Source organism: Caretta caretta, chromosome 4 (assembly GCF_965140235.1).
Source record: "Caretta caretta isolate rCarCar2 chromosome 4, rCarCar1.hap1, whole genome shotgun sequence".
NCBI classification, from domain to species: Eukaryota; Metazoa; Chordata; order Testudines; family Cheloniidae; genus Caretta; species Caretta caretta.
Genome location: NC_134209.1, coordinates 133,023,319 through 133,048,855, shown reverse-complemented (window position 1 = coordinate 133,048,855; position 25,537 = coordinate 133,023,319). Strand labels below are relative to the sequence as shown.

Genomic DNA, 25,537 nt, shown 5'->3' with positions numbered 1-25,537 from the left:
ATCTCCATCACTGGAGATTTTTAAGAGCAAGTTAGACAAACTCCTGTCAGGGATGGTCTAGATAATACTTAATCCAGCCTTGAGTGCAGAGGACTGGACTAGGAGACCTCCTGAGGTCCCTTCCAGTCCTACAATTCTATGCTTCTATGTAAAATCAACTGATTTATTAAATTAAGGAAGTATTAAGTGTATTTAGTGATTAGACAAATTGGTTCTGGTCACCATGGGCCAGATTTTCAAAGGTATTTAGATGCCTAAAGATGTAGATAGATGCCTAGTGGGGTTTCCAAAAGTGCATAAGTAGGGTAGGTTCCCAATTCCCATTGAAATCAATAGGAATTAAAGAAATAATCAACATAGGCATTTTTGAAAAACCCTTTAGACAGCTATCTGCATCTTTAGGAGCCTAAATCTGAAAATTGTGAAACTCTGGCCTCATGTTCTTCATGTTTTTAGAATTAGTGGATCTTATTTTCTCCCACCTGGCTTTTAATAGATTGGAAGAAGAAACAAGCATTTATGCCTTTTCAACTTCCAGTCAGTTTCTGGACTTTAAATGAAATAGTCCAAATGAAGGAAATATTCTCTCTCCGATTTCTATCTTAACTGAAACCAAAAATAATTAAAGCAAAAGTTTTTCTGCACAACAGAATCTAAAAGTACAAAATTCGGAAAATCTAAATACCAATATTCGGTCCATTATAAAGACTGAGAACAATATGGATCCTTAGTAATGCAGCACATGACATTGACACACATTTTAAAGCTTGATTTTAACCTCAGAAATTAAAGATGTTTCTGCCCTAATTCTGTATATATTTAAAAAAGCAGCACCCTTTAATTCATTAAAATTTGAGGAGGGCTTACTGATCTTTTTATTTATATAAATTATTTTAATGGATTATAGTGAGTTTAGGTCTTGACATAGGGTGTCATAATTTCAAATTTAATTTTAAACAGATTTATTTTAAAAAAATCCTGATTTAAATAATATTCAATTGTGTGTGTGTGTATATATATATATTTTAAAAAAAAACATTGATTTATATCCACTCTGGGCATTATGATAATCATCGTAGTCATTCAGAACTTTCCAGCATCTTCAGATCCTCCTTCTCCAGATTCTCCTGCCACTTCACCTAAGGCAGAATTTCCATTATCTGTTAGAGTAAAGCCTATGACATAGTTGGTCAGTTCTAATTCCATTTACAGGGGGCTGGGGTACTCTCACTAGCTCAGTAGTCTCCAACCTTTTTAGGCACAAGATTACTTTTTGAATTTAAGTGCAACTCAGGATCTACCCCACCCTTTCCCTGAGGCCCCGCCCCACTCACTTCACCCCCCCCCCCGTCCCTCCATTGCTCTGTCTCCTCTCTTACTCACTGTCACCAGGCTGGGGCAGGGGGTTGGGGTGTGAGAGGGGATGTAAGCTCTGGGCTGGGGCTTAGGGGTTCAGAGTGTGGGAGGGGGCTCCAGGCTGAGCCTGGGGCAGGGGGTTGGGGTGCAGGAGGGGGTCAGGGGTGCAATTCTGGGAGGAAGTTTGAGTGCAGGAGGGGGCTCCAGGCTGGGGCAGAGTGTTGGGATGCAGAAGAGGGTACGGGGTGCTGGCTGTGGGAGGAAGCTCAGGTCTGGGGCAGGGGGTTGGAGTGCAGAAGGGGGTTCAGGGTGCAGGAGTGGGTATGGGGTGCTGGCTCCGGGAGGGGGCTCAGGGGAAGGGTACAGGTTCCCGCAGAGCAGCACATACCTCGGGCGGCTCCCGGTCGGTGGCGCAGTAGGACTAAGGCAGGCTCCCTGCCTGCCCCAGCCCTACACCACTCCGAGAAGTGGCCATCGCACCCATGCGGCCCTTCTGGGGGGAAGGCACATGGCTCCATGCACTCTCTGCAAGCACTGCCCCCACAGCTCCCATTCCTGGCCAATGGGAGCTGTGGGGGTGCTGCTTGTAGGCAGGAGCAGCGCGTGGAGACCCCTGCCCTTCCCTCCCCCAAGGCCTCAGGGGTGTGCTGACTACTTCTGGGAGCAGCAGGGGGCCAGGGCAGGCAGGGAGCCTGCCTTAACCCTGCTGTGCCGCTGGACATTTAGCGGCCGGAGATCATGGTTGACTGGCAGAGGCTCCAGGATCGACCAGTTGATCGCGATCTACTGTTTGGTAACTCTTATTAAAATATGCTGTTTTAAACCCTGATCAGATTTGTCATTTTGTAAGAGGGAGCAACCAGCACTGTTATAACAAGCGTATTCATTATTAAATTATTTAAATGAATTCTCTTCGCTAGTAGAAGCTGTTATTTTTCAGTACTGGTATTGAACTCAACTTGGGGTAACGTGCACCTTTTCACCACTGGACAAAATCATGAAAATAAACTGATGATCTCACTTGATACCAAAGGCCAAAAACTGCTGTCTAATGTTATTCTTATTAAGGATTTTCAGTTTGCCTGTCAAATGATCAGAGTTATCTTTTGTGACTGAAACAGATTTTTGAGATAGAAGTTTAAGATCTGTATGAAATGCTTGTTTCTGTGTTTTCAGACCTTTCTCTTGTATGCCTTTACAGGAAATTAAAATGCATGACTGATAGTGAAACCGTCGCACCTGACTGGCCTTATTATAAAACCATTGATAGAATCCTGTCTAAAGTATCAGACCACAGTGATGTGAAAATGCATGAAAGTCAGCAACCGGGCCCTTCTACATCACAGACTGAGGCCTCGCAGTCTCCATCAGCTAAGTCTACACCTCTGTACTTGCCGTATAACCAGTTTACGTACGAAGGAAGGGAAGAATGTTTTGAAGATGAACATTCAGAGAGCTCATCAAGCTTACTTTCTTATAAGTTGAGGTGGAATTTTTTATTTTCTTTTCTCATATTTCACACATTAGACTAGTTCTGTTGTGTAATTGGAAAACTGTAGAATGTTTACATTAATCACTCTTGCCATTGCTTTTCTTAAGTCACAAGTGAGATGAGTTTGCTGGTCTTTACCTAAACAGCTAGACTAAGGGTTTTGTTTTTGTTTGTTTTTGTCTGTGGGGATAGGTCAGCACCACAAAACACCACGCAGCATTGTCAAAATTTAGCATGGGTCCCTCTGCTTATGAGAGGCATAGCATTTCTACCAAGGTAGGAGTGGCCCAGGCTAGTACTGCAGTGCATATGTATAACAATGTAGGAAGCTTCAGAGTAGGAAGTATAACATGTTTCTTAGCTGTATTTTGCCTTGCTCTAGCCATTGCTATTTCCCTCAATATGAGTATGATATTTCAATAGAGTCAACTATTATTAAAGTGTGTGTGTGTGTGTGTGAGAGAGAGAGAGAGAGAGAGAGCTTTAAAAATGCAAATCGAGTATTTGTTCAGACTTGATGTAATTGTCAGTTATGCTTCAGTTTTCCAACAAGCATCTTTTAAAGTGCATTGCAGCCACTTTTAAATATAATTAAATTAAATATAATTTAAAATGTTAGTTCTTTCAAGTAATAGTTAGTATGAGGAATGCAAACATGCTTTTCTGTTGTTGATAACACTTGAATCCCCTGGACAGCATGATTTTAGCCTAAAGCAGTGCTGTAGACACGACTCACATTTCAGACTTCACTGCTCTCAGTTTTCATCCCAAAACGTGGTGGAAATAAGAACTGATTGCAGTCTTCTGTCAGAAGAAAATATTAAGTTCATCCTAGAGATCCTTATCATGAGTCTGTGCAATAGGAAGATTTTATGGATAACAGTAAAATTACAAATCAGTCATCCAATAGTGAAACTGTTGAACTAGAATCAAAACCACACGAACTAGTCTGGGTTAATGGGCTTTCAGGCCTGCATTTGAGTAGTTTGAGAGCTGAGGGAGTAGAGCTGAGACTACTTCTTTCAATGAGTGTAGCTGTCCCTAAGCAGCTGATGATTTTAAATGCATTTCCTGTTTACAAGTATTTACGGAGTAATGTCTGTGACTAACTCTTGGTCTGTAGCCATATATCAATTCACAAGTAATTCTTGTACAATTACCAGTTCATTGTAAGTATTTGATGTCTGATATTCAAACTTTCTTGACTGGATCAGCATAACTCCTAGAATCATGTTTCTTCTGCAAATTCAAAATTTGATTTCTGCAAATATTCTATAATAACGTAAAATTCATTGTCTGCAAACACATCTACCTGTAAACACAATCAGTAGAATATTTGCTGATACAAACAAGGTATTTTTAAAAAATGTTTGAGGTATTCGTCCATCTGGCTTGAGGAAAAACTGCAGGATGTTTGAACCTTGGACTGCCAGCAGCTAAAAGTGATACTTGTGATAGGTATTACAGCCTTTTGTATCTGGGAATACAATGAGCCTCATTTTTCACTAGAAGTATTTCTGGGTGGGTTATAAGAGCATAATGTAAAAGATGCCACTATCTGAAAGGGAGTCAGGAAAGAAATGGTGACTTATTTTAACTATGGTTCTTTGAGATATGGTGCCAATGTGTATTCCACTTAGGTGTGTGCAATACCAGCACATTTGAGCAAGAGAAATTTGCCTAGCAGTACCCACAGAGGGGCGGCATTTGCACCTCATGGCCATCACTCCTCCTTTGGTTATGTGATTTAGTGTCGCCCCCCCCCCCCAGTTCCTTCTCACCAAATGCCCAGACGCAAGATTCCGATGCAGAGGGGATGGAGGGTGGGTTGTGGAATACACATCTGATTCAAAGAACACGTTACAGTAAGTAACAGTTTCTTCTTCTTCAAGTAGATACAGATGTATATTCCACTTAGGTGACTCACAAGTAGTATCCCTCACCAGGAAGTAGCGCTCATAGTCTACCTAAATAAGGACTACAGGCCCATGGTACTAAAGCTTGCATCCGCCCTGGAAGATGTGGTTATGGTGTAATGGTTTGTGAATGTATGTATCAATGACACACAGCAGCCCTGAAAATGTCCAATATGGAAATGTCACTGAGGCGTGCTATGGATGTTGCTTACGCCCTCGTAGAATGAACTCACATCTGCTGAAGGGGCATAGCTGAGGCTATTTCATATGCATTTTTGATGCAAGATGTTATCCATTTGGAGATCATCTGCAAAGAGACCACATGACCTTTCATGTGATCTGCCTATGTCACAAACAAATGAGGTAAAGCATGAAACGATTTAGTCCTGTCCAAATAAAAGATGTCCGTCACTGGACACCTAAGGTATGGAGATGCTGCTTCTCCAGAGATGAGTGCGGCTTAGAAGAGAACACAAGTAAATATACCATGTGGTTCAAATGAAACTGAGAGACCACTTTAGACAAAAATTGTGGGTGGATCATAGAGTCACCTTGTCTTTGGAAAATTGTGTATAGGAGGCTCTGCTATAAGAGTCTGCAACTCTCTCACACTCTTTGCAGAGGTTATCGCTGCCAGGAATGCAGTTTTCTGACACAATACAGAACGGGACAAGACACTAGGGGCTCGAGCAGAGATCCCAGTAAGGACGCTATGACTGTGTTAAGGTTCCCATAGAGGAACTGGCTCTCAGACTGGGTGGATGTAGACAGAGGAACCCTTTTAAGAATCTTGTTACCATGGCATTGGAGAAGACTGATTTTTTTTCCCCCTGAATGAGGGGATAAAATGCTGATATCGCTGCCAGATGCACTTTCAATGAACTAAACACTAGCCCCAACAACTGAAGGTGGAGCAGGTATTCCAAAATGTCCTAGATAGAGGCCAGTATTGGTTGGCTTCTGTTGGCTTAGTGACCACACTGAAAATCATTTCCATTTTGCTGGATAGGCCATCCTAGTGGATGCTTTTTTACTGTTAAGGAGGACCTGTTGGACAGCTGCTGAACACTGCTCTTACTCCTCATTCAGCAGACACACTGTGAGATGCAGGGAGCTGAGTGAAGGATGCAAGGTGCTGCGTTGGTTCTGAGTGACTAGGTTGGGATAGGGAGGAAGCGGTGGTATGGGAGGCTGAATAGAGAGTGCGAAAATGTTGGAGAACCAGCACTGTCTTGGCCATGCTGGGGCGATGAGAATGAGCCTGGCCCAATCTGCCTTGAGCTTGAGGTATGATCAGGATTGGGGAAAAGGCATGCAAAACAGCCAACTGACAGGTGAGGTGGAAAGCTTCAGACAGGGAATCTAACAGGACCCCAATAAACTCAGTTTTTGAGTGTGGGCTAAGGTTGACTTTCCAGTGTTTAGGATTGAGACCCAGATGGTCGAGAAAGCACAGTATGGTGCCAACATGAGCAAAAACTTCATCTCTGGATCTGCCTCTCAGTTGTTCAGATGTGAATTCCCTTCTTCCTGACATACGCCATAACAACGACCATGCATTCAGTAAAAATATGGGGGCTGAAGAGAGGCCGAATTTGAAGTACCTGTGTACTCAAAGTGGTGTTCTGCCACAACAAATGAAAGGAACTTTCTGTGGCTCAGCAAAATCACCACATGAAAGTAGTTGTCCTGAAGGTCCAGAGCAGCAAACCAGTCTTTCTGAGACAATGCAGGAAGAACAGTAGATAGAGTGACCATTGAGAACCTCATGTACCTGATATATTTGTTGAGGCTGTGAAGGTTGAGGATGGGTCTTACTCCTCCCTTGCATTTTGGTATCCGGAGTAGAAGCCATGACCCTGGTGTTTTGGAGGAACCTCCTCCACTGCTCCTAAAGCCAGCAGAAAACAGACCTGCTCAAGGAACAGTATCTCATGAGAGGGGGTTCCTGAAGAGGGAGGGAGGGGAAGCAGGTGTGGAGAGGAACTGAATGGCATAACCCAAACTGATGGTGCTTTGGAACCAGCTGTCAGTGGTGACTGAGCCCCAAGCACTGTGAAAGCAGGCCAGCTTGTCCCCAGTGGGGAGAGATGAGGAGGGAGGAGCAATGACTGGAACAGTACTCTGACCAAGGAGTCAAAATGGGCACTTGAAGGGTGCCAGGGGAAGTCATGTGGACTGGCCGAACCCCAAGCCCAACTGATTTCTGATCTATCCCTCTTTCTGGAGTAGTGTGGTGCCTCGGAACAGGGAAAGGCTGATCAAATGGGCACTGAGGACAATATTGCTGCTGCTGTGGAAGACAATAGTGTTGCCTCTGCAGTGTTTTTTAATGTGACCACTCAGTAATCAGGCAGTCAGATTCCAGATGCTGGGTTGCCATGGAACAGATTACCCTGTGATAATAAATCTGGAATGAATTGTAGTGGATTTATTAGTGGAGGGGCTGCAGACAGCAACTTGAGGTCTGAAAAAACAAGGTTGTCTGGGCCAATGGTGCGTGGTCAAAATCATTGTAGCTTGTTGTTGCTGTGATGGTTGGATCTTGCATGTTATCATGGGAAAAGGAGGGAATGCAAATAGAAGAGCCTTTGGCCACACGTGGGAGAAGATGTTAATTCTCCTGGCCCAAAGATCTCTGCTCCTTCTATAGAAGCTATTTGTCTTGGTGTCGGAACTGGATGCAAAGAAATCCCATATTAGTTTCCCAAAAGTCTTGATTATGTCATTGAACTCCCTCTGGTGGAGACATCACACCCCTTGGACTGCTCTTCTGTGGCTGAGGCAATCTGCCATGGAATTCAGTTTCCCTTTGATATGCATGGTTCGAACTGACAATGTGTCTCTCAGCCTAACTGAAAAAGGTTATGGTTTCTGTTTGTAATCAGCATGACTGTGTGCCCCCTTGTCCATTCATGTATGTCATGGCAGTGGTATTGTCTGTGAATACAAGTATGTGTCTGGAGTTTTAAGTGGGAAAGAGTGCTGGAAGAGCTAGACAAATCACTCACAGTTCCAAATGATTAATGACATATGAGATTCTGTCCTGACCACTGACCTTGTACAATGTGTTGGGTTCTGTGAACTCCCATCCCCTCAAACTAGCATCCATCATTATGGTGTCCCTCTTCAGATGTAACCACCATCTGAGAGACCATTTACTATGGAGGGGAGTCTTACAGAGAGTAGAGGAGATCAGTATGTAGTAGTGTAAACAATTGAAATGAAAATTTGCCCATGAGGCTAGGTATATGCACGAAAACGAACATAATACTATGTAGCAGTAAGTCCTTCATGCAGGAGTGTGGGCTTGTATGTTTGCTCCAGAATCCATGCCTGCCTGTCTCTGGAGAGGAAAGCCCTGTGGAGTGTGGTATTCAGCAAAACCCCCAGGTGTTCTATGGTCTGTGTAGGGATGATCTGGCTTTTCTTTGGATTGATTATAAACCCATGCTGTTGAAAGGTATGTACTGTCAATTGAGCATCCCTGACTGACTTCTGTAGGGAAGGGACTCTTACAGGATATCATCAAAATGTAGGGATGCCACTATTACCACCAGGACCACTGTGAATACCATAGAGGTGGTGGCATGCCAAAAAGAAGGGCATTGTATGTATGTGCAGGGTGTACTATGCAAACTGGAGGTACTGTTTGTGGGTTGGAAAGATGGGGGTGAAGAAATATGTGCACATCAAGTCCATGGAGGTTAGGAAATCCCCCTGTGTGATGGCTGCCAGGGTGGACTAAGCGGTCTCCTTTTGGACTTGTGAGAGTGGATTGACTTGTTGAGTCTTTAAATCTAGGACAGCTTCTTGATTATTGAGAGAGAAGACATCTGGGGCAGAAGGTCTTTCTAAGTTCTATGGCATAACCCTGGGAAATGATCTCTCTTCCACATTTGTCTGTGGTGGAGGCAAACCAGGTGAGAACAAAAAGAGAGAGATTGCCTCCGAGGGGAAGGTTGTGGAGCCCTTGATTATTCTTAAGAGCATTCATGGAGAAGGTGTCACAAAGTTTATTGGAGCTGGCTTTCCCCCAACCATTCTTAGACAATATGTTGTGTCTCCAACCATATCTGTATGAAGCTCCATAACCTCGAATGGACAGCCTAGAGTGAAAAGATGGGTTAAAAACTATTCTGAGTTTCAGAGGAACAGCCGTGTTAGTCTGTATTCGCAAAAAGAAAAGGAGTACTTGTGGCACCTTAGAGACTAACCAATTTATTTGAGCATGAGCTTTCGTGAGCTACAGCTCACTTCATCAGATGCATACCGTGGAAACTGCAGCAGACTTTATATACACACAGAGAATATGAAACAATACCTCCTCCCACCCCACTGTCCTGCTGGTAATAGCTTATCTAAAGTGATCAACAGGTGGGCCATTTCCAGCACAAATCCAGGTTTTCTCACCCTCCACCCCCCCACACAAATTCACTCTCCTGCTGGTGCTAGCCCATCCAAAGTGACAACTCTTTACATAATCAAGTCGGGCTATTTCCTGCATAGATCCAGGTTTTCTCACATCCCCCCCACCCCCATACACACACAAACTCACTCTCCTGCTGGTAATAGCTCATCTGAACTGACCACTCTCCAAGTTTAAATCCAAGTTAAACCAGAACATCGGGGGGGGGGGGTAGGAAAAAACAAGAGGAAACAGGCTACCTTGCATAATGACTTAGCCACTCCCAGTCTCTATTTAAGCCTAAATTAATAGTATCCAATTTGCAAATGAATTCCAATTCAGCAGTTTCTCGCTGGAGTCTGGATTTGAAGTTTTTTTGTTTTAAGATAGCGACCTTCATGTCTGTGATTGCGTGACCAGAGAGATTGAAGTGTTCTCCGACTGGTTTATGAATGTTATAATTCTTGACATCTGATTTGTGTCCATTTATTCTTTTACGTAGAGACTGTCCAGTTTGACCAATGTACATGGCAGAGGGGCATTGCTGGCACATGATGGCATATATCACATTGGTGGATGTGCAGGTGAACGAGCCTCTGATAGTGTGGCTGATGTTATTAGGCCCTGTGATGGTGTCCCCCTGAATAGATATGTGGGCACAATTGGCAACGGGCTTTGTTGCAAGGATAAGTTCCTGGGTTAGTGGTTCTGTTGTGTGGTATGTGGTTGTTGGTGAGTATTTGCTTCAGGTTGCGGGGCTGTCTGTAGGCAAGGACTGGCCTGTCTCCCAAGACTTGTGAGAGTGTTGGGTCATCCTTTAGGATAGGTTGTAGATCCTTAATAATGCGTTGGAGGGGTTTTAGTTGGGGGCTGAAGGTGACCGCTAGTGGCGTTCTGTTATTTTCTTTGTTAGGCCTGTCCTGTAGTAGGTAACTTCTGGGAACTCTTCTGGCTCTATCAATCTGTTTCTTTACTTCTGCAGGTGGGTATTGTAGTTGTAAGAAAGCTTGACAGAGATCTTGTAGGTGTTTGTCTCTGTCTGAGGGGTTGGAGCAAATGCAGTTGTATCGCAGAGCTTGGCTGTAGACGATGGATCGTGTGGTGTGGTCAGGGTGAAAGCTGGAGGCATGCAGGTAGGAATAGCGGTCAGTAGGTTTCCGGTATAGGGTGGTGTTTATGTGGCCATTGTTTATTAGCACTGTAGTGTCCAGGAAGTGGATCTCTTGTGTGGACTGGACCAGGCTGAGGTTGGTGGTGGGATGGAAATTGTTGAAATCATGGTGGAATTCCTCAAGGGCTTCTTTTCCATGGGTCCAGATGATGAAGATGTCATCAATATAGCGCAAGTAGAGTAGGGGCTGTCATAAATATAAAGGGAAGGGTAAACCCCTTTGAAATCCCTCCTGGCCAGGGGAAAGCTCCTCTCACCTGTAAAGGGTTAAGAAGCTAAAGGTAACCTCGCTGGCACCTGACCAAAATGACCAATGAGGAGACAAGATACTTTCAAAAGCTGGGAGGAGGGAGACAAACAAAGGGTTTGAGTCTGTCTGTGTGCTGCTCTTGCCAGAGACAGAACAGGAATGGAGTCTTAGAACTTTTAGTAAGTAATCTAGCTAGGTATGTGTTAGATTATGATTTCTTTAAATGGCTGAGAAAAGAATTGTGCTGAATAGAATAACTATTTCTGTCTGTGTATCTTTTTTGTAACTTAAGGTTTTGCCTAGAGGGGTTCTCTATGTTTTGAATCTAATTACCCTGTAAGATATCTACCATCCTGATTTTACAGGGGGGATTTCTTTATTTCTATTTACTTCTATTTTTTATTAAAAGTCTTCTTGTAAAAACTGAATGCTTTTTCATTGTTCTCAGATCCAAGGGTTTGGATCTGTGGTCACCTATGCAAATTGGTGAGGCTTTTTATCCAACATTTCCCAGGAAAGGGGGGGTGCAAGTGTTGGGAGGATTGTTCATTGTTCTTAAGATCCAAGGGTCTGGGTCTGTAGTCACCTAGGCAAATTGGTGAGGCTTTTTACCAAACCTTGTCCAGGAAGTGGGGTGCAAGGTTTTGGGAAGTATTTTGGGGGGAAAGACGCGTCCAAACAGCTCTTCCCCAGTAACCAGTATTAGTTTGGTGGTGGTAGCGGCCATTCCAAGGATAACGGGTGTAATATTTTGTACCTTGGGGAAGTTTTGACCTAAGCTGGTAAAGATAAGCTTAGGGGGTTTTTTCATGCAGGTCCCCACATCTGTACCCTAGAGTTCAGAGTGGGGGAGGAACCTTGACATGGTGGCACAGTGGTGGGATTAACCTGAAATCATTTGAGATCCAGTTGAGATTTTTTGAACTAGAAATACAGATTTTAAAAAGGAAATTTTTTTTTCCTTTGGAAAGAAAGTCCAGAAAGCAGCTTTGAAACTGAAAGCAGCTTGGTTTCTCTCTGCTTTGTGGCCAAGCAGAGACAAAAGGGGATTATCTTGTGAATTGCAGGTTTTCTTTGCCTGGAGGCAGGGTACTTAACTCCTGCAGGGAAATCTTCCAACCCAGAGGTTTTTTTTTTCTTTTCTTCCTAAAAGTAAATAGGGGGTGTGTGTTCTACCCATTTGCTTTTTCTTTGGGCTGGGTAAGCAGGTTTCCAAGCAGTTGGAGGTTTTTTGCTTTAATTTGGGCCCAGAGCAGAGACAAGGGAATTGTCTTTTTCTGTAGGCTGACAATCACTATCAGAGAATAGGTATTCTATTGCAGCACAGCAAAATTTTACAGCCAAGTTTTGTTTGTTTATTTCTAAACCTCAGGTGTAAAGTTAGTTAAAAACAGAGAGGTTAGAATGACCAAATCCTCAGCTCAACTACAGCTGGAATTAGCCAAATTTCAGGCTGAGGAAAGACAAAGGGAACATGAAAGACAGATAGAACTCATGCGGCTGGAGAAGGAGGTACAGGAGGCTGCCCACAAGAGGGAAATGGAGGCAAGGAAGCATGTGGAGGAGGAGAAGGAAAAAGAGAGGAAGCATGTGGAGGAGGAGAAGGAAAAAGAGAGGAAGCATGTGGAGGAGGAGAAGGAAAAAGAGAGGAAGCATGTGGAGGAGGTGGAGAGGATAAAGGCCCAGCAGAATATACCAACAAACCCTAGCAATCCTTCTCCAGGTACCACTTCCCATCCCAGAAAGTTCCCCACCTACAAGGCAGGTGATGATACTGAGGCCTTCTTAGAAAACTTTGAAAGGGCCTGCCTTGGGTACAACATCTCTACTGACCAATACATGGTAGAGCTGAGGCCGCAGCTCAGTGGACCCTTAGCTGAGGTGGCAGCTGAAATGCCTAAAGAACACATGAACAAGTATGAACTGTTTAAATCCAAGGCGAGAGTCAGAATGGGGATAACACCCGAGCAGTCTCATCGGAGGTTCAGAGCCCTAAGGTGGAAACCAGACATGTCATTTACCCGACATGCCTACCACATTGTGAAACATTGGGATGCCTGGATATCAGGAGCAAGTGTTGAATCTCCAGTAAATTTGCCCTTCCTAATGCAAATGGAACAATTCTTAGAGGGTGTTCCTGAGGAAATAGAAAGATACATCCTAGACGGGAAGCCCAAAACTGTAATCGAGGCAGGAGAGATTGGAGCCAGATGGGTGGAGGTGGCAGAGAAGAAGAAAACTGGTCGCAGTTGGAGCGGAGACCAGAAGGGACCACCCCAGACCACACCCTATTACCGGGGGCCGCCCAAAGCCCCACCTACCTCCCAAAGAACCCTCCAGACCCCTTATCGTCCCACCACCCCGTTCTCCAGCAACCCTCCTCGCCCCAGTGACCCGTCAGCTGGACGATGTTTTAAGTGTAACGAGCTGGGGCATGTAAAGGCCAACTGCCCCAAGAACCCCAACAGATTACAGTTCATTGCACCGGAATCACACCAGAGGTCCACAGGCCCAGATACCTCCCAGATACCCTTGGAGCGGAGGGAAACTGTGAGTGTGGGCGGGAAGAAGGTCACCGCGTGGAGGGACACTGGAGCACAAGTGTCAGCTATCCATGCTTCCTTAGTGGACCCCAATTTAATCAACCCAGAGATCCAAGTGACGATTCAACCCTTCAAGTCCAACTCTTTCAATTTGCCTACAGCCAAGTTGCCTGTCCAGTACAAGGGCTGGTCAGGAATGTGGACTTTTGCAGTCTATGATGATTATCCCATCCCCATGCTGTTGGGGGAAGACTTGGCCAATCATGTGAAACAGGCCAAGAGGGTGGGAATGGTCACCCGCAGCCAGGCTAAACAAGCCGTGAGGCCTAGCTCTGTTCCAGAAACTTCTATCAGGACCCAGTCAGAGGTGATGGACCTGGACCCCAGGCCAATGTCTGCAACAGCAGTAGTGGATCCAGTCCCAGAGACCCAGACGGAACCAGTCCCAGAACCGGAACCAGCCGAACAACCAACACCAGACCCCGTGTCAGCACTGAATCCAGTACTTGCAACCTCAACAACAGAGGGCCCCACCGAACCTGAACTGGCAGCAGCCGATAACCCTACACAAGAGGCTCAGCCGGAGCCTGAATCCCAACATAGTGCACCAGCGGAGAGCGGTTCACAGTCAACAGAAACAGCTCCATCCCCTATATCGCTTCCAGAGGGACCAAGCCTAGGTCCACAATCCCATGAGGAACTGATGTCTCCAGCATCAAGGGAACAGTTCCAGACCGAACAGGAAGCAGATGAAAGCCTCCAGAGAGCTTGGACGGCGGCACGGAGCAACCCACCGCCTCTCAGCTCTTCTAATCGATCCAGGTTTGTTGTAGAAAGAGGACTTTTATACAAGGAAACTCTTTCTAGTGGACACCAGGAAGACTGGCATCCTCAGAGACAGTTGGTAGTTCCAACTAAATACCGGGCCAAGCTCTTGAGCTTAGCCCATGATCACCCTAGTGGCCATGCTGGGGTGAACAGGACCAAAGACCGTTTGGGGGGGTCATTCCACTGGGAGGGAATGGGCAAGGATGTTTCTACCTATGTCCAGTCTTGTGAGGTGTGCCAAAGAGTGGGAAAACCCCAAGACCAGGTCAAAGCCCCTCTACAACCCCTCCCCATCATTGAAGTTCCATTTCAGTGAGTAGCTGTGGATATTCTGGGTCCTTTTCCGAAAAAGACACCCAGAGGAAAGCAGTACATACTGACTTTCATGGATTTGGCCACCCGATGGCCAGAAGCAGTAGCTCTAAGCAACACCAGGGCTAAAAGTATGTGCCAGGCACTAGCAGACATTTTTGCCAGGGTAGGTTGGCCCTCCGACATCCTCACAGATGCAGGGACTAATTTCCTGGCAGGAACTATGAAAAACCTTTGGGAAGCTCATGGGGTAAATCACTTGGTTGCCACTCCTTACCACCATCAAACAAATGGCATGGTGGAGAAGTTTAATGGAACTTTGGGGGCCATGATACGTAAATTTGTAAATGAGCACTCCAATGATTGGGACCTAGTGTTGCAGCAGTTGCTCTTTGCCTACAGAGCTGTACCACATCCCAGTTTAGGGTTTTCCCCATTTGAACTTGTATATGGCCGTGAGGTTAAGGGGCCATTGCAGTTGGTGAAGCAGCAATGGGAGGGATTTACACCTTCTCCAGGAACTAACATTCTGGACTTTGTAACCAACCTACAAAACACCCTCCGAACCTCTTTAGCCCTTGCTAGAGAAAACTTACAGGATGCTCAAAAAGAGCAAAAAGCCTGGTATGATAAACATGCCAGAGAGCGTTCCTTCAAAGTAGGAGACCAGGTCAGGGTCTTAAAGGCGCTCCAGGCCCATAAAATGGAAGCATCGTGGGAAGGGCCATTCACGGTCCAGGAGCGCCTGGGAGCTGTTAATTATCTCATAGCATTCCCCACCTCCAACCGAAAGCCTAAGGTGTACCATATTAATTCTCTAAAGCCCTTTTATTCCAGAGAATTAAAGGTTTGTCAGTTTACAGCCCAGGGAGGAGACGACGCTGAGTGGCCTGAAGGTGTTTACTACGAAGGGAAATGTGCTGGTGGTGTGGAAGAGGTGAACCTCTCCATGACCCTTGGGCGTATGCAGCGACAGCAGATCCAGGAGCTGTGCACTAGCTACGCGCCAACGTTCTCAGCCACCCCAGGACTGACTGAACGGGCATACCACTCCATTGACACAGGTAATGCTCACCCAATTAGGGTCCAACCTGACCGGGTGTCTCCTCAAGCTAAAACTGCTATGGAACGGGAGATCCAGGATATGTTACAGATGGGGGTAATCCGCCCCTCTGAAAGTGCATGGGCATCTCCAGTGGTTCTAGTTCCCAAACCAGATGGGGAAATACGTTTTTGCGTGGACTACCGTAAGCTAAATGCTGTAACTCGCCCAGACAACTATCCAATGCCACGCACAGATGAACTATTAGAGAAACTGGGACGGGCCCAGTTCATCTCTACCTTGGACTTAACCAAGGGGTACTGGCAGGTACCGCTAGATGAATCTGCCAAGGAAAGGTCAGCCTTCATCACACATCTCGGGCTGTATGAATTTAATGTACTCCCTTTCGGGCTGCGAAATGCACCCGCCACTTTCCAAAGACTTGTAGATGGTCTCCTAGCGGGATTAGGAGAATATGCAGTCGCCTACCTTGACGATGTGGCCATATTTTCGGATTCCTGGGCAGACCACCTGGAACATCTACAAAAAGTCCTTGAGCGCATAAGGGAGGCAGGACTAACTGTTAAGGCCAAGAAGTGTCAAATAGGCCTAAACAGAGTGACTTACCTTGGACACCAGGTGGGTCAAGGAACTATCAGCCCCCTACAGGCCAAAGTGGATGCTATCCAAAAGTGGCCTGTCCCAAAGTCAAAGAAACAGGTTCAATCCTTCTTAGGCTTGGCTAGTTATTACAGACGCTTTGTACCGCACTACAGCCAAATCGCTGCCCCACTGACAGACCTAACCAAAAAGAAACAGCCAAATGCTGTTCAGTGGACCGGAAAGTGTCAGAAGGCCTTTAACAAGCTTAAAGCGACACTCATGTCTGACCCTGTACTAAGGGCCCCAGACTTTGACAAACCGTTCCTAGTAACCACAGATGCGTCCGAGCGTGGTGTGGGAGCAGTTTTAATGCAGAAAGGACCTGATCAAGAATTCCACCCTGTAGTGTTTCTCAGCAAAAAACTGTCTGAGAGGGAAAGCAACTGGTCAGTCACTGAAAAAGAATGTTACGCCATTGTCTACGCTCTGGAAAAGCTACGCCCATATGTTTGGGGACGGCGTTTCCACCTGCAAACCGACCATGCTGCACTGAAGTGGCTTCACACCGTCAAAGAAACTAACAAAAAACTTCTTCGGTGGAGTTTAGCTCTCCAAGATTTTGATTTCGACATCCAACACATCTCAGGAGCTTCTAACAAAGTGGCTGATGCACTCTCCCGTGAAAGTTTCCCAGAGTCAACTGGTTAAAATCGTCCTTGAGATGTGGAAAATATTGTTAGTCTTTATGTACTTGGTAGTATATTTAGAGATGCATGTGTCTTATTAACTCTGTTTTTCCTAGAGCTCCAGGAAGAAATCCCAGCCAGTGTTTCACCCTAGCTGAGATTTGGGGGGCGTGTCATAAATATAAAGGGAAGGGTAAACCCCTTTGAAATCCCTCCTGGCCAGGGGAAAGCTCCTCTCACCTGTAAAGGGTTAAGAAGCTAAAGGTAACCTCGCTGGCACCTGACCAAAATGACCAATGAGGAGACAAGATACTTTCAAAAGCTGGGAGGAGGGAGACAAACAAAGGGTTTGAGTCTGTCTGTGTGCTGCTCTTGCCAGAGACAGAACAGGAATGGAGTCTTAGAACTTTTAGTAAGTAATCTAGCTAGGTATGTGTTAGATTATGATTTCTTTAAATGGCTGAGAAAAGAATTGTGCTGAATAGAATAACTATTTCTGTCTGTGTATCTTTTTTGTAACTTAAGGTTTTGCCTAGAGGGGTTCTCTATGTTTTGAATCTAATTACCCTGTAAGATATCTACCATCCTGATTTTACAGGGGGGATTTCTTTATTTCTATTTACTTCTATTTTTTATTAAAAGTCTTCTTGTAAAAACTGAATGCTTTTTCATTGTTCTCAGATCCAAGGGTTTGGATCTGTGGTCACCTATGCAAATTGGTGAGGCTTTTTATCCAACATTTCCCAGGAAAGGGGGGGTGCAAGTGTTGGGAGGATTGTTCATTGTTCTTAAGATCCAAGGGTCTGGGTCTGTAGTCACCTAGGCAAATTGGTGAGGCTTTTTACCAAACCTTGTCCAGGAAGTGGGGTGCAAGGTTTTGGGAAGTATTTTGGGGGGAAAGACGCATCCAAACAGCTCTTCCCCAGTAACCAGTATTAGTTTGGTGGTGGTAGCGGCCATTCCAAGGATAACGGGTGTAATATTTTGTACCTTGGGGAAGTTTTGACCTAAGCTGGTAAAGATAAGCTTAGGGGGTTTTTTCATGCAGGTCCCCACATCTGTACCCTAGAGTTCAGAGTGGGGGAGGAACCTTGACAGGGGCTTTAGGGGACGAGAGCTGAGGAAGCGTTGTTCTAAATCAGCCATAAAAATGTTGGCATACTGTGGGGCCATGCGGGTACCCATAGCAGTGCCGCTGATCTGAAGGTATACATTGTCCCCAAATGTGAAATAGTTATGGGTAAGGACAAAGTCACAAAGTTCAGCCACCAGGTTAGCCGTGACATTATCGGGGATAGTGTTCTTGACGGCTTGCAGTCCATCTTTGTGTGGAATGTTGGTGTAGAGGGCTTCTACATCCATAGTAGCCAGGATGGTGTTATCAGGAAGATCACCGATGGATTGAAGTTTCCTCAGGAAGTCAGTGGTGTCTCGAAGGTAGCTGGGAGTGCTGGTAGCGTAGGGCCTGAGGAGGGAGTGTACATAGCCAGACAATCCTGCTGTCAGGGTGCCAATGCCTGAGATGATGGGGCCCCCAGGATTTCCAGGTTTATGGATCTTGGGTAGTAGATAGAATATCCCAGGTCGGGGTTCCAGGGGTGTGTCTGTGCGGATTTGATCTTGTGCTTTTTCAGGAAGTTTCTTGAGCAAATGCTGTAGTTGCTTTTGGTAACTCTCAGTGGGATCATAGGGTAATGGCTTGTAGAAACTCGTGTTGGAGAGCTGCCGAGCAGCCTCTTGTTCATATTCCGACCTATTCATGATGACAACAACACCTCCTTTGTCAGCCTTTTTGATTATGATATCAGAGTTGTTTCTGAGGCTGTGGATGGCATTGCGTTCCGCATGGCTGAGGTTATGGGGCAAGTGATGCTGCTTTTCCACAATTTCAGCCCGTGCACGTCGGCGGAAGCACTCTATGTAGAAGTCCAGTCTGCTGTTTCGACCTTCAGGAGGAGTCCATCTAGAATCCCTCTTTCTGTAGTGTTGGCAGGGAGACCTCTGTGGATTAGTATGTTGTTCAGAGGTATTTTGGAAATATTCCTTGAGACGGAGACGTCGAAAATAGGATTCTAGGTCACCACAGAACTGTATCATGTTCGTGGGGGTGGAGGGGCAGAAGGAGAGGCCCCGAGATAGAACAGCTGCTTCTGCTGGGCTGAGAGTATAGTTGGATAGGTTAACAATATTGCTAGGTGGGGTGAGGGAACCATTGCTGTGGCCCCTTGTAGCATGTAGTAGTTTAGAAAGTTTAGTGTCCTTTTTCTTTTGTAGAGAAGCAAAGTGTGCGTTGTAAATGGCTTGTCTAGTTTTAGTAAAATCCAGCCACGAGGAAGTTTGTGTGGAAGGTTGGTTCTTTATGAGAGTATCCATTTTTGAGAGCTCATTCTTAATCTTTCCCTGTTTGCTGTAGAGGATCTTGATCAGGTGATTCCGCAGTTTCTTTGAGAGCGTGAGGCACAAGCTGTCAGCATAGTCTGTGTGGTATGTAGATTGTAATGGATTTTTTACCTTCAGTCCTTTTGGTACGATGTCCATCTGTTTGCATTTGGAAAGGAAGATGATGTCTGTCTGTATCTGTACAAGTTTTTTCATGCAGTTGATAGATTTCCACTCCATACGGCTAAATGCAGTGCCTTGCATAATGACAGGTTTCAGAGGAACAGCCGTGTTAGTCTGTATTCGCAAAAAGAAAAGGAGTACTTGTGGCACCTTAGAGACTAACCAATTTATTTGAGCATGAGCTTTCGTGAGCTACAGCTCACTTCATCAGATGCATACCGTGGAAACTGCAGCAGACTTTATATACACACAGAGAATATGAAACAATACCTCCTCCCACCCCACTGTCAGTTTAGATGAGCTATTACCAGCAGGAGAGTGAGTTTGTGTGTGTATGGGGGTGGGGGGGATGTGAGAAAACCTGGATCTATGCAGGAAATAGCCAACTTGATTATGTAAAGCGTTGTCACTTTGGATGGGCTAGCACCAGCAGGAGAGTGAATTTGTGTGGGGGGGTGGAGGGTGAGAAAACCTGGATTTGTGCTGGAAATGGCCCACCTGTTGATCACTTTAGATAAGCTATTACCAGTAGGACAGTGGGGTGGGAGGAGGTATTGTTTCATATTCTCTGTGTGTATATAAAGTCTGCTGCAGTTTCCACGGTATGCATCTGATGAAGTGAGCTGTAGCTCACGAAAGCTCATGCTGAAATAAATTGGTTAGTCTCTAAGGTGCCACAAGTACTCCTTTTCTTATTCTGAGTTTGTTACCATTAACAGAGGAGACAGATTTTTTTGGTTTGTCCTGTGATTTGGAGCAGGTCTTTCCGTTGGTTCCCTGATAAGGTTTTTTCCCCCAGGGACATGGAAACCGAAACCTGTTCTGTGGAAATATCTGCCTTCCGTGTCAGTGGCCAAATACACCCTCTTGCCACTGCATTGGACACGATTGATCAGGTGGAGAACCTGAAAGCATCTGAAACTAGAGCATATGTTAGAGGTTTTCTTTGAGGAGCCCAATCCCTTGGATCTTTTCACTTTTTTGAGAATGTCTGAGAGGACTCAATATAAGCAAGTACTGCTCTGGCAAAAATAGGTGTCTGTTGCTGAGGCTCTGAGTGGTGCTGAGGCCACTTCATAGTCTCTGCATACGACTGATTCCACCTTCTGTCAGTAGGAAGCCCCCCTTCAGTGTGGAAGACAGTGTCCTTGATGAGAGTTGACAAGACTGCGTCCATTTTAGGTAAAACCACCAAGAACACTTTTTGATTGGTGGACGTTATAGATTTTTGCTCTTTTTGTCAAACTCTTTGACTTAGCCAGGTTTTCCCATTCCACTTTTACAGCCTTAAGGTATAAGGCCAGGGTGAGAATGTAAGTGTCACCTGTAGAGTTCACTGGAACTTATTTATGGGTATTTTGTCTCTCTGACATCCTCCTCATCCTCAACCCCTTTTTTACCCTTTTTGGCTGAGTATCAGGGAAGATAAGCCATTGCCTTATTGGTTTTCTCAGAATAGATTTATAATACTGTTCAGGGAAAAAGAGTTCCTGGTGATCCTCTTGGATTTCCTTCACCTCAGATTCTTTATTATCTGCTTTCTGGTCCCTTTTTCCCACCACCTAGACACCAGGAAGAAGGATGGGGAAATGGATAAAGAGTGGCCTGTATGTTTGTCTCCTCCTGTGCCCATTTCTTCTGTGAGATGAGGGCCCTAAGATGGCTGCTGCTGAGGCTCTGCCAAGAGCGTGTTCTAAAATGGCCACCTGGGTCCAAAATGGCCACATCAACCCCACTGTAAAGGGAAAAAGGGGCAATGGTGAGATACTGGTTTCTCTGTGACACTGTTGGTTCTTAGGACCCCTGAGGATCAGAGGGGGTGCAGCATGGCCTGTGGCAGAATGAGGGAGGTCCCTGGCTATATGTACTGCCCCTTGTCATGGTGCTTTGTCTGCTGGAGGGGTGACTGGAGCCCCAGGGAGTTACCCTAAGCCAGTTCTGTTGGCTGGAGCTCCTGGATCCTTCCTGGTCTGTCCTCTTGGGATGGGACATCTGGTGATGGAGCCAGTTTACATTAGTGGCCGTGGATTGAGCCCCAGGTGTCCAGGGTGCTTTTTTCCATAGCACCTTGTTTTTCTGGGCCCTTCACTTGTCTGTAGCTGTCACTGTGCTGTCCTGTCAGGCCAGGCTGACTGCCTGCTTTCACCTGGTGATGGGGCCTAGTCTGCATCAGTGGCCATGGTATGAGCCCCTGGTGTCCAGGGCACTTTTGTCAATATTTTGTCTTTCTGGACCCCTCGTCTGTCCACAGCTGCCACCATGCTATCCTGTTGGGGTGGGCTGGTGGCCTGCTTCGTAACCATGGTATCACCAAGGTTAAGGGTGCAAAAGGAACACTTTCCCTTTTAATATACTTGGCCAAGGGTGCTGAGCACAGGGTACTGACTCTGCCCTTTCCCTTCTTTTTTGCTTTTTCATCCATTGCCAGGAGCTAATTTGAGAGGCGGAGCTTGGTAAAAAGTTCCCAGAGCCCTGTAAAGTAAATTTAAATGACCTTTAAAAAGCGAGTAACCCCAAACTAAAAGAGTGGAGAGCTGAAGGAAAGAGGCCCTAGAACAAAAAGGAAAAAGAAGAAAAGATTAATCAGGTTATGGACAGTCTACAGAAGACCAGACTCCTAGGCTACTTTACCTTTGGAGGCAGTGGAAATTCTGGAGGGGATCTTCAGTGGTAGGAATCATCTGGAGTGTCAACCCAGCCAATCAAAACATCTGCCTCCTACAGTCTGGGGAACTGAAGAACCCATCCCCTGCAGTGAGAATACTGGTGGCTGTTTTTTATTTGCTCCAGTGCCAGTGCAATAGTGGAAGATTTCTCTAAAACAGTTGGTGTAGAAAAGGCCACTCAAAGATTTCATGATACACTGGTAACTACAGTTTCTACTACTAGTAGAGCTGCACCGGTAGTGAATTTTGTCCATAAAATTTGCAAATGTAGATGCAGTCCTAGGTTGTCTGTGGCATGTGGTGTAATAGCAGGTTTAGAGCACAGTTCTTGTTCCAACTGATTCGGAAAACCATGTGACAAGTTGCATGAAAGCACTAGCTAAGTTTCATTGTAGTGTGGTCAGGCCAAAAATGATGATAAAGGATTTTGGTTTTCTGAGGTGGATGTTGTCCTGATTTATACAGGCCTTACAACAGGTTTACACTCTGCTGTGGCTGAACAGGAGTTAACCGGTTTGGCCAGCAAGTGTTGAGGTGTTAAAAGCTGTGCTCTCGCTAAGAGACCTAGGTTAAAATATGTTTCGAACTTGCTTCTAAATGATTTGGTTTCATTCTCACTAGTTGGCCAAATAGTGTTAGAATCTGGTTCAGTCAAAAACAGTTTAAGCTGTGCTTACCCAGTTGGTAAACTCAAAGGACTGTGTGCAGTCCAAATTATTCTAACTTCAAAGAGTATGTAACTGCTTAATTACATAGGTGGCTATAAATGTGCTGTATGTCCATGTGGCAGTTAACCATGTCTTGCTTTTGCCATCAGCCTAAACTTACTGTCTTCCTGTAACTTTGGCTATTTGACTAGGTTGGCTGGTCTGACTTTCGCCCACCAATCTGGGTGGTAGGACCTCCCAAATATATTACTCCACAAAATACTAATGTGCATGCCCTCTGGACACACTATCCCTTGCTGCAGTAGTATAAGAGGGCTACCCAGATTTTCCCACAATGCAGTACTACAGACCCCCTTTAAACAAATATGGTAGATGTGGATGTGCACAAGTTGGACACACAGTTGTGCTGTGAAAAAAGTTGCTCTGTAGACACAACTTGATGGTTTTGAATAACTATGTCAGATGAGTGACATGGCCTGCTTGTACAAGCAGTTGTTGTCCTTCATGACCAAAGGTGACACAAACATGCAGCATAAATGGTACCTATATTTGGAAGGGGATAAAAAGAGGGAGTTATTGTCATAAGGTATTTTTTTAAAAGCTATATAGATTGACCTCTTTAGAGAAGCCTGAATCCTACAATTCCATCAGTTCTCTTGATAATAATTTAAACTGAAAAGGGTGGAGATTCTTATATTTTGACTGACATGAAATGCTGCTAATGACAACTGCTGGATTAAAGTCACTGGCAGTTGCCATGTTGAGAGAGAAGCTATTTGTTTTAGCGGTAGTATGGAAAATACTGAGCTAAGAAGTGATTTCATCTTGAGGAATTAACATATCATCCTATATATCAGCAACAGTTGGGAATGAGCAGCAAAGGAGAGAAGAATTAGCTATAGAATTTGGATCCATTCTGATTTTTTGCATATGTCCTTTTCACTAAAGGGACAATGTCAATTTAATCTATTTAGTTTTTTAAAAATGAATTAAAAGCAGTATTGGGTCCTTGAGTGAAAAATAGCTTGCGTCCATCCCTAAGTCCTCCCCTCAACTTTGGTATTTTTATCCCTGTATGTTTCTATTTTTTAAATGTTTATCTCTCTCCTGTTGGTTTCCGAAACACATAGAAGCAGGAGAAACTAACTATAGTGAAACTATACATAGCTATACACAGAGTTGTCAAATGTACAAAGTAAACTGAAAATAATTTTCTCTTCTTTAGTTATAGTTATCTTAAGTGTTACTTGCAACAATGAATGAGTAAAAAATTTCAAACAGGTGTTTCTTAAGTTGACCTTTAAACCTTTGAAAACTTTTAAGTTCCCCAAAATAGCTTTGTGCCAGCTTTGTCAGCTTCCCAAATATTTTTTAATGCAGCAGAAGGCAGTTGTGTATCTTATGACAATTTTTTTAAAATACTGGATTTAATATTCAACTCTCATATTAGAAAGTGCCAAGATTTACATTTTGATCAGTATAAATATATGTTCTCTTTTTTAAAGCAAAAAGTAGTTTAAGCTAGATGTGTGCATTTTGTCTGAATTCCTTGAGAACAAATGAATTTTCTAGTATTTTGTAGATGAGATGAAATAGTTGGAATCTGTTTTCTTTTAATGGGGTACCTATTTTTATTTGAGTCTTGCTCTTGGGAACTAACAGAACTTGCATTATATTGCAATAACCATAAAACATCTGACAGCTTTATGTAATAGTGTATTCTAGTGAACTCCGCCCCCCCCCAATCAAACTGCCAACTACACTATAAATAGATTTCATCTGATTGAAAACATTTTTTATCTCTGAGGAAGAATTTATATGCCTGACAATTGTTAAAATCGTGACAGAACACAATTTATAGACTTGTTTGTCACTGAGGTGCCATCTATATTGCCATTTCTCTCATATTGGGAGCGGGTGGGGAAGGGAAATATTTTAATAGATTAATAGATTTTAACACCAGGAAGGGCCATTATATCATCTAATCTGACCTATTGTATAACACAGATCATATAATTTCACTCAGTTATTCCAGTACTGAGCCCAATGACTTGTTTTTATCCAGGGGTGAAAGTAAGTTAGAAGACTTACCGGTACGCCGGAGTCCTGAGCAAGGGGCGTGGCCTCAACCGGAAGAGGCAGGGCCTTAAATCCCCGGGCCCTTTAAATCTTGATTTAAAGGGCCAGGGCTCCAGCTACAGTAGCGGCGGCTGGGAGCCTGGGGCCCTTTAAATCACCCCCGAGCTACCAGCTGCAGAGGTGGCTGGGAGCCCCATGGTTCGGGGGCGATTTAAAGGGCACAGGGCTCCAGCTGCCGCTACTGCAGCGGAGCCCTGGGCCCTTTAAATCACTGAGGAGCCCTGGGGGCTCCCGGCTGCCACTGCTACCCTGGGGCTATGGGCTCTGGCAGAGCTTTAAAGGGCCTGGGGCTCTGCTGTGGTAGCAGCTGCCGGAGCCCCGAGCCCTTTAAATCCCCGCCTGAGCCCTGCTGCAGTGGTGACCGGGCTCCATTGGGGATTTAAAGGGCCCCAGAGCTCCAGCTGCTGCTACCGCCCTGGCCCTTTAAATGCTCGCCAGAGCCCCACCGCCGCTACCCCAGTGCTTCGGCAGCAGGGGTCCGGCGGGGATTTAAAGGGCTGGGGCAGTAGCGGTGGCTGGAGCTCCAGGGCTCTTTATATCCCCGCCAGAGCCCCCCTACCCCTACCAGAGGGCTCGGGCAGCAGGGCTCAGGCCGGGATTTAAAGGGCCCTGGGGGTGGGGTGGGGTAGCAGCGGCTGGAGCTTTGGGGCCCTTTAAATCCCCGCCACAGCCCTGCCGCTGCTACCCCAGGGCTTTAAATTGCCCTCTCGGAAAGCCGGTCCTGGTACGGTGCACCGGCTCTTACCGGTACACCGTACCGGTGCGTACTGGCTTACTTTCACCTCTGTTTTTGTCTAAATCATGTATTCCACAGAGGTATTCAGTCTTGATTTGAAGACATCAAGAGCTAGATAATGCACCATTTCCCTGGTAGTCCGTTCCAATGATTAATCAC

The 25,537-nt window shown here is 45.2% G+C and overlaps 1 protein-coding gene across 1 annotated transcript in view; it reads left to right on the top strand.

The window, feature by feature from the left end:
• MSANTD1 (Myb/SANT DNA binding domain containing 1) overlaps positions 1-25,537 on the top strand; it is a 45,313-nt gene that overhangs the window by 11,332 nt on the left and 8,444 nt on the right. Inside the window, exon 3 of the mRNA XM_048849031.2 lies at positions 2,558-2,842. Within this exon, the coding sequence (XP_048704988.1) occupies positions 2,558-2,842 (285 nt within the window). The remainder of the gene's footprint in view (positions 1-2,557; positions 2,843-25,537) is intronic.